This window comes from Oncorhynchus mykiss, unplaced genomic scaffold (genome assembly GCF_013265735.2).
Source record: "Oncorhynchus mykiss isolate Arlee unplaced genomic scaffold, USDA_OmykA_1.1 un_scaffold_369, whole genome shotgun sequence".
NCBI lineage: Eukaryota > Metazoa > Chordata > Actinopteri > Salmoniformes > Salmonidae > Oncorhynchus > Oncorhynchus mykiss.
The window spans coordinates 92,072-106,612 of NW_023493816.1; the positions used below are offsets into that span (position 1 = coordinate 92,072).

The following is a 14,541-nucleotide window of genomic DNA, read 5'->3' on the forward strand; positions in this document are numbered from 1 at the left end:
CCAACTTTTTGGAGTTAGAGCTACAGAATGCAAATTTCTGTTTGAAAAAGCTAGTCTTTGCTTTCCTGACTCTGTATTGGTTCCTGACTTCCCTGAACAGTTGCATATCATGGGGACTTTGATGCTATGGCAGTCCGCCATAGTAGTGTTTTAGGGAGCCTTTGACAGTGATGAGGGGTGGTCGTTTGATCGCGGACCCATAGTGGATGCAGGCAATGAGGCAGTGATCGCTGAGATCATGATTTGAAAACAGCAGAGGTGTATTTGGAGGTGTATTTGGAGGGCAAGTTGGTCAGGATAATATCTGAGGGTGCCCTTGTTTACGGATTTAGTGTTGTACCTGGTGGGTCCCTTGATCATTTGTGTGAGCTTGAGGGCATATAGCTTAGATTGTAGGACTGCTGGGATGTTAAGCATATCCCAGTTTAGGTAACCTAACAGAACGAACTCTGAGGATAGATGGGAGGGAGGGGGGGCAGGCAATCAATTCACGTTGTCCAGGCACAGCTGGGAGCTGAGGGGGGGTCTATAACAGGCGGCAACAGTGAGACTTATTTCTGGAGAGATTAATTTAAGATTAGAAGCTCGAACTGTTTGGGCATAGACCTGGAAAGTATGACAGAACTTTGCAGGCTATCTCTGCAGTAGACTGCAACTCCTCCCCCTTTGACAGTTCTATCTTGACGGAAAATGTTGTAGTTGGGTATGGAAATCTCAGAATTGTTGGTGGCCTTCCTAAACCAGGATTCACACACGGCAAGGACATCAGGGTTGGCAGAGTGTGCTAAAGCAGTGAGTAAAACAAACTTAGGGAGGAGGCTTCTGATGTTAACATGCATGAAACCAGGGCATTTTCGGTTACAGAAGTCAACAAATGAGAGCGCCTGGCGACACGCAAGGCCTGGGTTAACCTTCACATCACCCGAGGAACAGATGAAAACTGGTCGTCTAGTGCGTTGGGGACAGAGAATAAAAGGAGTAGATTTATGGCCGTGGTAGAATATATTCAGGGCATAATGTACAGACGGGTATGGTGGGGTGCGGGTACAGTGGAGGTAAGCCCAGGCACTGCGTGATAAGAGTTGTTGTTTCTCTGGACATGCTGGACATGCTGGTTATAATGGGTGAGGTCACCGCATGTTTGAGAGGTGGGACAAAGGAGGTATCTGAGGAATGATGAGTGGAACTAGGGGCTCCATTGTAAACTAAAACAATGATGACTTTCCTAAACAACAGTATACAAGGCATATTGAAATTTGAGAGAGACAAAGTGAGGCATAAAGCAATCACAGGTGTTGATTGGGAGAGCTAGCTAAGACAACAGCTAATCAACAACAGGTAAAATGGCAATGAATGGGCAGAGAGGGTCGGTTAGCTACACACAGAGTTCAATAAACAAAATGGAGGAGTAAGCACTATGTCCTCTACCAGTCTCCTGACCCACCAACCTCTCTACTATTACAATGATCACGTTCAATGGCAGACTAAAGGACTAAGGCGTTGGCCTGCATGGCACCCTATTCTCCAATCCGCGCACTACTTTCAATGGCAGACTAAGGCGTTGGCCTGCATGGCACCCTATTCTCCAATCCGCGCACTACTTTCAATGGCAGACTAAGGCGTTGTCCTGCATGGCACCCTATTCTCCAATCCGCGCACTACTTTCAATGGCAGACTAAGGCGTTGTCCTGCATGGCACCCTATTCTCCAATCCGCGCACTACTTTCAATGGCAGACTAAGGCGTTGTCCTGCATGGCACCCTATTCTCCAATCCGCGCACTACTTTCAATGGCAGACTAAAGGACTAAGGCGTTGGCCTGCATGGCACCCTATTCTCCAATCCGCGCACTACTTTCAATGGCAGACTAAAGGACTAAGGCGTTGGCCTGCATGGCACCCTATTCTCCAATCCGCGCACTACTTTCGACCCGGAGCCATAGGGAATAGTGCCGTTTTTAGGCCCTCACCCTAAATCTCACATACAGGGTATTTTCCTGATGGACAACGATGCTTATGTCTTCATTTGATGCTTTCAGTAATAAAATACGTTAGTGGGCGTCCACAATGACTCCCAACCATGGACAAGGACAGATACATTGAGACTCCTAACTGTCTCTGCCATTTTTAACTGAAAAGCCTCTACCCCCCCCCCCCCCCCCCCCCCCCCACCAAAAAAAATGTTTTTATGGATGGACTACCTGGACATGAAAGAACCATGGAGACTAAATAATAATAATAATTGAATAAATGGTCTAGTGGGCCTCTTCCATCCCTCTGTAAACGGAGACAAAAAATATGAAATGTTTTTAAAAAAAATAAGTTTTCTTTTGAACAGGTTTTTGTCTTCCAATTACCTGAAAGTCTGAATCTTGTTAAGAGATCGACTGTCACTCAGACGAAGCATGAATGGGGGAGTTTTGAAGAAGTTAAGTCCAATGAATGCAGGGACTAAAACCTAAAGACATGATAAGTGACAGGTAGATAATAGCTAGCCCACTAGGAGACATGATAAATGACAGGTAGATAATAGCTAGCCCACTAGGAGACATGATAAATGACAGGGAGATAATAGCTAGCCCACTAGGAGACATGATAAATGACAGGTAGATAATAGCTAGCCCACTAGGAGACATGATAAATGACAGGTAGATAATAGCTAGCCCACTAGGAGACATGATAAATGACAGGTAGATAATAGCTAGCCCACTAGGAGACATGATAAATGACAGGTAGATAATAGCTAGCCCACTAGGAGACATGATAAATGACAGGTAGATAATAGCTAGCCCACTAGGAGACATGATAAATGACAGGTAGATAATAGCTAGCCCACTAGGAGACATGATAAATGACAGGTAGATAATAGCTAGCCCACTAGGAGACATGATAAATGACAGGTAGATAATAGCTAGCCCACTAGGAGACATGATAAATGACAGGTAGATAATAGCTAGCCCACTAGGAGACATGATAAATGGCAGGTAGATAATAGCTCGCCCACTAGGAGACATGACAGGTAGATAATAGCTAACCCACTAGGAGACATGATAAATGACAGGTAGATGATAGCTAGCCCACTAGGAGACATGATAAATGACAGATATTTTTTCTCGCTACAGGCTTCAACACTCAGTGGTTCTGTAAGCTTTTGTGGCCTACCACTTTGTGGCTGAGCTGTTGTTGCTCCTAGACATTTCCACTTCACAATAACAGCGTTGACCGGGGCAGCTTTAGCAGTGCAGGAAAAAATGTGTGTGTATATATGTATAGTTCCCAACTACAAATAGGCTGATGGCTACACTGTCCTCACAACTACATATAGGCTGATGGCTACACTGTTTCCCAGCTACATATCGGCTGATGGCTACACTGTTTCCCAGCTACATATCGGCTGATGGCTACGCTGTTCCCCCGCTACATATAGGCTGATGGCTACACTGTTTCCCAGCTACATATCGGCTGATGGCTACGCTGTTCCCCCGCTACATATAGGCTGATGGCTACACTGTTCCCCCGCTACATATAGGCTGATGGCTACACTGTCCCCAGCTACATATCGGCTGATGGCTACACTGTTTCCCAGCTACATATCGGCTGATGGCTACACTGTTCCCCCAGCTACATATAGGCTGATGGCTACACTGTTCCCCAGCTACATATAGGCTGATGGCTACACTGTTCCCCCAACTACATATAGGCTGATGGCTACACTGTTCCCCCAACTACATATAGGCTGATGGCTACACTGTTCCCCCAACTACATATCGGCTGATGGCTACACTGTTCCCCAGCTACATATCGGCTGATGGCTACACTGTTCTCCCGCTACATATCGGCTGATGGCTACTCTGGTCCCCAGCTACATATAGGCTGATGGCTACACTGTTCCCCCGCTACATATAGGCTGATGGCTACACTGTTCCCCCGCTACATATAGGCTGATGGCTACACTGTTACCCCAGCTACATATAGGCTGATGGCTACACTGTTCCCCCACTACATATAGGCTGATAGAGAAACGTAGCTTCCTTCACTGACGAAAGAGGGAGTCGTCACATTGGCTGCATAGCGTTCTATTATTCAACAGAATTAGGTCGCCTACTTCTGGTTGGAAACCTGTCTCTTTGGAAGCTGTTCTCTCCCTGGCAGCTCCACCTGATCTACTGGGGCCAGAGTGAACGGACTGCAGTGCAACAGGGCTTTGATTCAATCTGATAGCGGGATATAGGCCTTGGGTCGATTTCTGATTGAGCCGATATATGCAGCGTTTAGCGTGAATGGGATCTCCACCACCAAGGCCTTTTGAAGCCACAGTGTCTGTAATCTACCATCTGATTCCCAGACCAGTGCTTTGTTTCGTCCTCCTTTTCTCTGCTTCCTGCCCCCCCCCAGACAGGAAGCAACAGCTTGTCAGTATAGCTAGAGGTCAGAGGTGTCTGTAGAGGTATAGACCCAAGGTCACAGTCCCCACTGACCCCTGACAGAGAGGTTACAGACAGTCAAAGCCAGACTGACCACCATAACTTTAAAACAAACAATACTTATTTTTCTAAAAAAATAAATTAAAAAAAAAAATAAAATTTAGTTTGAAATTTGATGGGGAGCTTTACACGTGGAGGACCACTGTTTTTGTATGTAAATAAATAAAAAAATGCAACAAGATTTCTCTCCTAAACGAACGGTGACTACTTATCTCACATCTCCTCTGTCCTCCCCTGTAGGTGACGGTGAAGATGTATAAACGTGGAGCTCCAGGCTGGCTGGGGAAGCCCCTGACGTCCACCAGCACCATCCCCCACAACACACAGGTCATCTTCCGGATCAACGGAGAGGAAACGGACGCCGGGATCCCCGCTAACACCATCCAAAGCATCACACTCAGCATATGACTTCTTTTTTTTTTGCCCTTGGTTACGGCCCAAATGTCACCCTATATAGTACACTACTTTTAGTGTCACCCTATATAGTACACTACTTTTAGTGTCACCCTATATAGTACACTACTTTTAATGTCATCCTATATATAGTACACTACTTTTAGTGTCACCCTATATAGTACACTACTTTTAATGTCACCCTATATATAGTACACTACTTTTAGTGTCACCCTATATAGTACACTACTTTTAGTGTCACCCTATATAGTACACTACTTTTAGTGCGCTGGTATATGGACTAGGGTGCCATTTTGGGATCCATCACAGACAGTGGATCTGTATGAGAAACTAGCCTGTTCTCCACAGTCTGCAGGTTTTAGGTGTGTGTGTGTGTGTGCAGTTTTCTAAACTACCAGGTTAGGTATCTGTTGAATCAGACTCTATATTTAAACTAATTTACAAAACTAGATTTTTGGTAAAGGTGAAAGGGGTTGTTGGTAACTGAAGGACCCTGTAGTCAGGCTTCAGGAACCTCCTTCTATAATAGCTCACACACAACAATATATACCTGCTGTTTTTAATTATGTATAAGAGTTTGATGAGTACCTTTTTATCACATGGATCACTTAGTTGTGCTAAGTCCCTCAACATCCCTCAACCACAGCCTCCCTCAACCACAGCCTCCTGCAGGCCACCAAACATCCCTTACCCACAGCCTCCTGCAGGCCACCAAACATCCCTCAACCACAGCCTCCTGCAGGCCACCAAACATCCCTCAACCACAGCCTCCTGCAGGCCACCAAACATCCCTCGACCACAGCTCCACAGCCTCCTGCAGGCCACCAAACATCCCTCAATCACAGCTACACAGCATCCTGCAGGCCACCAAACATCCCTCAACCACAGCATCCTGCAGGCCACCAAACATCCCTCAACCACAGCCTCCTGCAGGCCACCAAACATCCCTCAAGCACAGCCTCATGCAGGCCACCCACAGCCTCCTGCAGGCCACCAAACATCCCTCAACCACAGCCTCCTGCAGACCACCCACAGCCTCCTGCAGGCCAACCACAGCCTCCTGCAGGCCACCAAACATCCCTCAACCACAGCCTCCTGCAGGCCAACCACAGCTTCCTGCAGGCCAACCACAGCCTCCTGCAGGCCAACCACAGCCTCCTGCAGGCCACCAAACATCCCTCAAGCACAGCTCCACTTGTCACCCTGTAGTCAAACCATTGTTATGCTGACAGTCTGTTTCATAATCAGCACTTAGCCTAATGTAAACTCCCCCGTTCACACACTGACTCGCCTTGTTCCATCCGCGGTGGCCTGTCATACTCAACGACAATATTATGTTAATGGAGATGGTTCAGAACAATTAGCCTGATTAAACTTACTCTTGTTTTGAATGATAATTCTAGTGTCTGGCCCCTGCCACTAACGTAGACGTTAACTAGCCGTTATGTCAGTTGGTTTGATTGTCACCCACTACATGGTTCAGCTGCGGAGTGTGTACCTGACGTGCTAATTGTTACAGTTTAAAAACCGCTGTCCCTTTAGAGTTAATGAGGGCTGGGGAAGGTACCTGTATTACTGACTGGCCCTTTAGTGTTAATGAGGGCTGGGGAAGGTACCTGTATTACTGACTGGCCCCTTAGTGTTAATGAGGGCTGGGGAAGGTACCTGTATTACTGACTGGCCCCTTAGTGTTACCTGTATTACTGACTGGCCCTTTAGTGTTAATGAGGGCTGGGGAAGGTACCTGTATTACTGACTGGCCCCTTAGTGTTAATGAGGGCTGGGGAAGGTACCTGTATTACTGACTGGCCCCTTAGTGTTAATGAGGGCTGGGGAAGGTACCTGTATTACTGACTGGCCCCTTAGTGTTAATGAGGGCTGGGGAAGGTACCTGTATTACTGACTGGCCCCTTAGTGTTAATGAGGGCTGGGGAAGGTACCTGTATTACTGACTGGCCCCTTAGTGTTAATGAGAGCTGGGGAAGGTACCTGCATTACTGACTGGCCCCTTAGTGTTACCTGTATTACTGACAGGCCCCTTAGTGTTAATGAGGGCTGGGGAAGGTACCTGTATTACTGACTGGCCCCTTAGTGTTAATGAGGGCTGGGGAAGGTACCTGTATTACTGATTGGCCCCTTAGTGTTAATGAGGGCTGGGGAAGGTACCTGTATTACTGACTGGCCCCTTAGTGTTAATGAGGGCTGGGGAAGGTACCTGTATTACTGATTGGCCCCTTAGTGTTACCTGTATTACTGACAGGCCCCTTAGTGTTAATGAGGGCTGGGGAAGGTACCTGCATTACTGACTGGCCCCTTAGTGTTAATGAGGGCTGGGGAAGGTACCTGTATTACTGACTGGCCCCTTAGTGTTAATGAGGGCTGGGGAAGGTACCTGCATTACTGACTGGCCCCTTAGTGTTAATGAGGGCTGGGGAAGGTACCTGTATTACTGGCTGTTTTGGTTGGACGGCTGAATTGGTTTGATGGCGAGTGGTCAAGTCTGTTTTTCCTTGAGTTTCTGTTTTTTTTGGGGGGGGGGGGGGGTGCTAATATGCTCTTCTCTCAAGAGGATCTTCAAGAGCTCACGTGTTCAGACCCAAACCTGTGTTCAAATACTATTTTAAAATAATGTTCAGTACTTTAGCTGTGCTTGATTTGAGCTTGCCTGTTTCAATAGAAAAGTCCCAAAAGTACAAACCTGGCACCCCAGGCAGGCTTAAGCAAACGCTTGAAGTATTTGAAAGATTTTCAAATAGTATTTGAACCCAGGTCTGGCTCAACCAGGCTTGCCCAGTACCATTTTAATTCCTAGCTTTTAGTGGCACGACCTGTCACTCCCCTGCTTTGCTAACAGCTAGCAATTGTATTTACTGTGTCTGGTGTTGGGCCTAAATAATGTTATTTCTACCAGGATATCAGTGCCTTGAGCTAATTCAGGAGGGAAATCTCTGTGGCATCTCGCTGACTAGCATCTCTCTCTACCTGAAACGGCACCATGCTCAACTCCCAGCTCCTCCACTTTCCCAAAGGTCTGTTTTTCTACATGTGCCTGGGGGTTAGGATGTTTGTTGGGTGTGGGAGCACTGAGCAGCACTACCCCATATATATAATAGCTACTCTCTATTCTCAGTGAAACCGTGGTTGCCTTGGGGGAGCCATTTTTCCAAGACGTTTTTCATGGTTTGTGTGTTTTTGTTTGATACCTATTGGGTGTGCATTCAGAATGGATGTGTTTTAATATGTACCTATACCTACGTCTTACTTTCTGAATGTGTCGTTGGACATTGATATATGTTCTCCTACTCGGCCGACTCAATGGCGCGTTCTCAGGAAAATGTATATTTTTGAGACCCCATGTATGCTCCAACTAGATTTACAAAGACCGTAGACCTGCTGTGGGACTCTAAAAGGAGATCTACAGTAGGTTTACAGATTATACTGAACATTTTTAAAAACAGTCTTGACAATACTACAAGCACCTATACCATTTTGTATTCAAAGGCATAATTAATCCATACTCTGCATGCTTATTTTACCATTTATATATTTTTTTTATAGAAATCTTTAGTGATTTTATTTAATGATCTATTCAAATGTTTGTACTATGATGTTTTAAAGATTAAAATGGTGTGAAAAATCTAATCTTGGTAGTGTATCCTGAAGTACATGTACAGAGAGAGAGAGAGAGAGAGAGACATCTCTGCACTCATCACAACTACACTGAACAAACATATAAAATGCAACATGTCAAGTGTTGCTCCCGTGTTTCATGAGCTGAAATAAAAAAGATCGCAAAAATGTTCCAGACACACAAAAAAGCTCATTTCTCTCCAAATGTTGTGCACAAATGTTGTTTACACCCTGTTTGTGAGAATTTCTTCTTTGCCAAGATACGCCACACCTGTCAGGTGGATGGATTATCAAGAAACTAATTAAACGGCATAATCATTACACAGGTGCACCTTGTGCTGGGGACAATAAAAGGCCACTAAAATGTGCAGTTGTCACAACACAATGCCACAGACGTCTCAACGTGAGGGAGCATGCAACTGGCATGCTGACTGCAGGAATGTTCTCCAGAGTTGTTGCCAGAGAATTGAATGTTCATTTCTCTACTATAAGCCGCCTCCGATGTCATTTTAGAGAATTTGGCCTCACAACCACAGATCACGCCAGCCCGGGGACCTCCACCAGCCCGGGGACCTCCACCAGCCCAGGACGTCCACATCCGGCATCTTCACCTCCGAGATCGTCTGAGACCAGCTACCCGGACAACTGGTGAAACTGTGGGTTCGCAGAACCGAAGAATTTCTGCACAAACTGTCAGAAACCATCTCAGAGAAGCTCATGTGATGTTCGTCTTCCCTCACCAGGGTCTTGAACTGACTGCAGTCTGGCGCCGTAACCAACGTTTTTGTGGGTAAATGCTGGAGAAGTGTGCTCTTCATGGATGAATCCCGTTTTCAGCTGGACCGGGCAGATGGCAGTCGTGTGGGCGAGCGGGTTTGCTGATGTCAACGTTGTGAACACAGTGCCCCATGGTGGCAGTGGGGTTATGATGTGGGCAGGCATAAGCTACGGACAACAAACACAATTGCATTTTATTGATGGCAATTTGAATGCACAGGGATACTGTGGTGAGATCCTGAGGCCCATCACTACTTTCCATGACATCTATCGCTACTTTCCATGACATCTATCGCTACTTTCCATGACATCATCTATCGCTACTTTCCATGACATCATCTATCGCTACTTTCCATGACATCTATCGCTACTTTCCATGACATCATCTATCGCTACTTTCCATGACATCATCTATCGCTACTTTCCATGACATCTATCGCTACTTTCCATGACATCTATCGCTACTTTCCATGACATCATCTATCGCTACTTTCCATGACATCATCTATCGCTACTTTCCATGACATCATCTATCGCCACTTTCCATGACATCATCTATCGCTACTTTCCATGACATCATCTATCGCTACTTTCCATGACATCTATCGCTACTTTCCATGACATCATCTATCGCTACTTTCCATGACATCATCTATCGCCACTTTCCATGACATCATCTATCACCACTTTCCATGACATCATCTATCGCTACTTTCCATGACATCATCTATCGCCACTTTCCATGACATCATCTATCGCTACTTTCCATGACATCATCTATCGCCACTTTCCATGACATCATCTATCGCCACTTTCCATGACATCATCTATCGCTACTTTCCATGACATCATCTATCGCTACTTTCCATGACATCTATCGCTACTTTCCAGGACATCATCTATCGCTACTTTCCATGACATCATCTATCGCTACTTTCCATGACATCATCTATCGCTACTTTCCATGACATCTATCGCTACTTTCCAGGACATCATCTATCGCTACTTTCCATGACATCTATCGCTACTTTCCAGGACATCATCTATCGCTACTTTCCATGACATCATCTATCGCTACTTTCCATGACATCATCTATCGCTACTTTCCATGACATCATCTATCGCCACTTTCCATGACATCATCTATCACCACTTTCCATGACATCATCTATCGCTACTTTCCATGACATCATCTATCACTACTTTCCATGACATCATCTATCGCTACTTTCCATGACATCTATCGCTACTTTCCAGGACATCATCTATCGCTACTTTCCATGACATCATCTATCGCTACTTTCCATGACATCATCTATCGCTACTTTCCATGACATCATCTATCGCCACTTTCCATGACATCATCTATCACCACTTTCCATGACATCATCTATCGCTACTTTCCATGACATCATCTATCACTACTTTCCATGACATCATCTATCGCTACTTTCCATGACATCTATCGCTACTTTCCATGACATCATCTATCGCTACTTTCCATGACATCATCTATCACCACTTTCCATGACATCATCTATCGCTACTTTCCATGACATCATCTATCACTACTTTCCATGACATCATCTATCGCTACTTTCCATGACATCTATCGCTACTTTCCATGACATCATCTATCGCTACTTTCCATGACATCATCTATTGCTACTTTCCATGACATCATCTATCACCACTTTCCATGACATTATCTATCACCACTTTCCATGACATCATCTATCGCTACTTTCCATGACATCATCTATTGCCACTTTCCACGACATCATCTATCACTATTGAAGCCTGCGTGATGTCTGAACCATGGTGGATCCTAGCCTTCAACAGCCTGCGTGATGTCTGAACCATGGCGGATCCTAGCCTTCAACAACCTGCGTGATGTCTGAACCATGGCGGATGGGCAGGGATTAGGATCGGATGAATGGAAGGCTGGCCACAGGTAGTAGACAATGGGGGCTCTGTCGGGCACTAGTAGTGTGGTAGCCCGTTGGGAGGAGACGGTCCACACACACAGTTGGGAGGGGAAAGGGGATGTGGTGCAGAACTCTAGGTGGAGACCAGAACACAGAACAGGGTGCAACCTACAAGGTAACAAGGTAACCTGATCCAGGCTGGAATTCCATAGGAACGACAGCAGATCAATGAGGGTTCTGTTTAAAGGGGAAATCACACAGGATATTGAGCTGAGTGCAGTGAACCCATCAAATTATACATGCGTCCTGTTGTGACTGTCTCTTTGTAATGGATGTTTAAATGAGCTGAAGATTTAACCGGATTTACAACTATACCTATCCCTGTTTCATTGTATTTATTTAACCAGGATAGTCGACTCAGTAACTATGTATTTAACCAGGATAGTCGACTCAGTAACTATGTATGTATTTAACCAGGATAGTCGACTCAGTAACTATGTATGTATTTAACCAGGATAGTCGACTCAGTAACTATGTATTTAACCAGGATAGTCGACTCAGTAACTGTGTATGTATTTAACCAGGATAGTCGACTCAGTAACTATGTATTTAACCAGGATAGTCGACTCAGTAACTATGTATTTAACCAGGATAGTCGACTCAGTAACTGTGTATGTATTTAACCAGGATAGTCGACTCAGTAACTATTGCCACTGCTGTCCAGGGAGTCATGGGAATTTGTGTTCTTTGATTTACTGAGCTAAAAAGGGAGATTTTAACAATAAAGACTATTTTATTTAATTCCATTTTCCTCCAAGAGTTGCTGAACTTCCCTCTCGGAATTTCCCGCTCTCTACCCATTGATAGACCCAGCCCAGCTATAAGAGGCTAGCTCAGTCACCTGTGACTAATAGCACAACAAGTGGAAAGTTAAAGGTCACAACCTCAACGGTGACACCAGGCCTCTGACCCTGACCAGGCCTCTGACCCTGACCTGTGAGGTTGTGACTATGGAGACCGTTCGCTGGGCTGCACAGCCAGGTGACTGCTTTGACCTGACCCTCTAAGGTGGACACCTGACCATCTAAGGTGGACACCTGACCTGAGGAGATCTGGACAGACGGGACAAGGGACAGACCATATAAATATATTGACAATAAAAAGTAATTCTATGGGACAGAGCCTTGTTAGAGCTGCCGTGTGTGAAAGAGAGAGAGCGAGATACAGAGGGAGTGGGCTGGCCTACTGAATGGAGCAGGCTGGACTGCCAGGCTGACCTACTGAATGGAGCAGGCTGGACTGCCAGGCTGACCTACTGAATGGAGCAGGCTGGACTACCAGGCTGACCTACTAAATGTTCTACAAGGCTGGAAACCTATGATGTCTGGAGACTGGAATCCAGGCTGGAAACCTATGATGTCTGGAGACTGGAATCCAGGCTGGAAACCTATGATGTCTGGAGGCTGGAATCCAGGGTGGAAACCTATGAAACCTATTACAGTGTAATGATATATGACTCATGACCGTTACACAGTGTAATGATGTATGACCCCTGACCGTTACGCAGTGTAATGATGTATGACCCCTGACCGTTACGCAGTGTAATGATGTATGACCCCTGACCGTTACGCAGTGTAATGATGTATGACCCCTGACCGTTACACAGTGTAATGATGTATGACCCCTGACTCATGACCGTTACACAGTGTAATGATGTATGACCCCTGACTCATGACCGTTACACAGTGTAATGATGTATGACCCCTGACCCTTACAGTGTAATGATGTATGACCCCTGACCCTTACAGTGTAATGATGTATGACCATTGACCGTTACAGTGTAATGATGTATGACCCCTGACTCATGACCGTTACACAGTGTAATGATGTATGACCCCTGACCGTTACAGTGTAATGATGTATGACCCCTGACCGTTACAGTGTAATGATGTATGACTCCTGACCGTTACAGTGTAATGATGTATGGTGCCAGAGAGGTTGGCTGATGTTTTACTTGCTCCTAACCAACTGCTATTTTGTTCATTTTTTTGGGTTGTTTGTAACTTATTTTTGTACTTAATGTTGCTTTCTCTTATGACCGAAAATAACTTCTGAACATCAGAACAGCGATGACTCACCTCGAACTGGAAGAAGCTCTTTCCTTTCACGAGTCCGACACAAAGGATTTACTGCTTTCTCGGGAACAGGCCCAAATCCCCGTCATTTGCGTGAAGAAAAGACGGAGAAAAAGGGAGCGGAGGTCGGGCTGCCTTCTGAGAATTCGTAGGCGAGCGAGTAATCCCCCACTGCCATCCTTTCTATTGGCCAACGTGCAATCATTGGAAAATAAAATCGATAACCTACGATCAAGATTATCCTACCAACGGGACATTTAAAAACTGTAATATCTTATGTTTCACCGAGTCGTTGCTGAACGACGACACGGATAATATAAAGCTGTTGGGATTTTCAATGCACCGGCAGGACAGAGAAGCTATGTCTGTTAAGACGACGGGTGGGGGGGTGTGTGTTTATTTGTCAATAACAGCTGGTACGCGATGTCTAATATTAAAGAAGTCTCGAGGTATTACTCGCCTGAGGTAGAGTACCTTATGATATTATGAAAAGCTGTAGACCACACTATCTACACAGAGATTTCTCATCTATATTCTTCGTATCTGTCTATTTACCACCACAACCCGATGCTGGCACTAAGACCGCACTCAACCAGCTGTATAAGGCCACTCAACCAGCTGTATAAGGCCACTCAACCAGGCCACTCAACCAGCTGTATAAGGCCACTCAACCAGCTGTATAAGGCCACTCAACCAGCTGTGTAAGGCCACTCAACCAGGCCACTCAACCAGCTGTATAAGGCCACTCAACCAGCTGTATAAGGCCACTCAACCAGGCCACTCAACCAGCTGTATAAGGCCACTCAACCAGCTGTATAAGGCCACTCAACCAGGCCACTCAACCAGCTGTATAAGGCCACTCAACCAGGCCACTCAACCAGCTGTATAAGGCCACTCAACCAGCTGTATAAGGCCACTCAACCAGTTGTATAAGGCCACTCAACCAGGCCACTCAACCAGCTGTATAAGGCCACTCAACCAGCTGTGTAAAGCCACTCAACCAGCTGTATAAGGCCACTCAACCAGCTGTATAAGGCCACTCAACCAGCTGTGTAAGGCCACTCAACCAGGCCACTCAACCAGCTGTATAAGGCCACTCAACCAGCTGTGTAAGGCCACTCAACCAGCTGTGTAAGGCCACTCAACCAGCTGTATAAGGCCACTCAACCAGCTGT

The 14,541-nt window shown here is 45.7% G+C and overlaps 1 protein-coding gene and 2 long non-coding RNA genes across 5 annotated transcripts in view; all 3 read left to right on the forward strand.

Moving 5' to 3' along the window:
- si:zfos-911d5.4 overlaps nt 1-5,015 on the forward strand; it is a 40,173-nt gene extending 35,158 nt beyond the window's left edge. For both annotated transcript variants that reach the window (XM_036973948.1, XM_036973949.1), the window contains exon 8: nt 4,723-5,015. In XM_036973948.1, coding sequence (XP_036829843.1) covers nt 4,723-4,890 — 168 coding nt within the window. In that variant the 3' untranslated portion in view covers nt 4,891-5,015. The remainder of the gene's footprint in view (nt 1-4,722) is intronic.
- On the forward strand, nt 2,150-3,664 carry LOC118953487. The gene is made up of 2 exons (XR_005043880.1): nt 2,150-2,520; nt 3,018-3,664. It is a non-coding gene; the product is annotated as an uncharacterized LOC118953487 (long non-coding RNA).
- A 53-nt stretch (nt 5,016-5,068) lies between the features above and the next one.
- On the forward strand, nt 5,069-8,538 carry LOC118953486. 2 transcript variants are annotated; one of them, XR_005043878.1, is made up of 2 exons: nt 5,069-7,284; nt 7,334-8,538. It is a non-coding gene; the product is annotated as an uncharacterized LOC118953486 (long non-coding RNA). The 2 variants fall into 2 exon arrangements; XR_005043879.1 differs by having other exon boundaries at nt 5,069-7,235.
- The last annotated feature ends 6,003 nt before the right edge of the window (nt 8,539-14,541 follow it).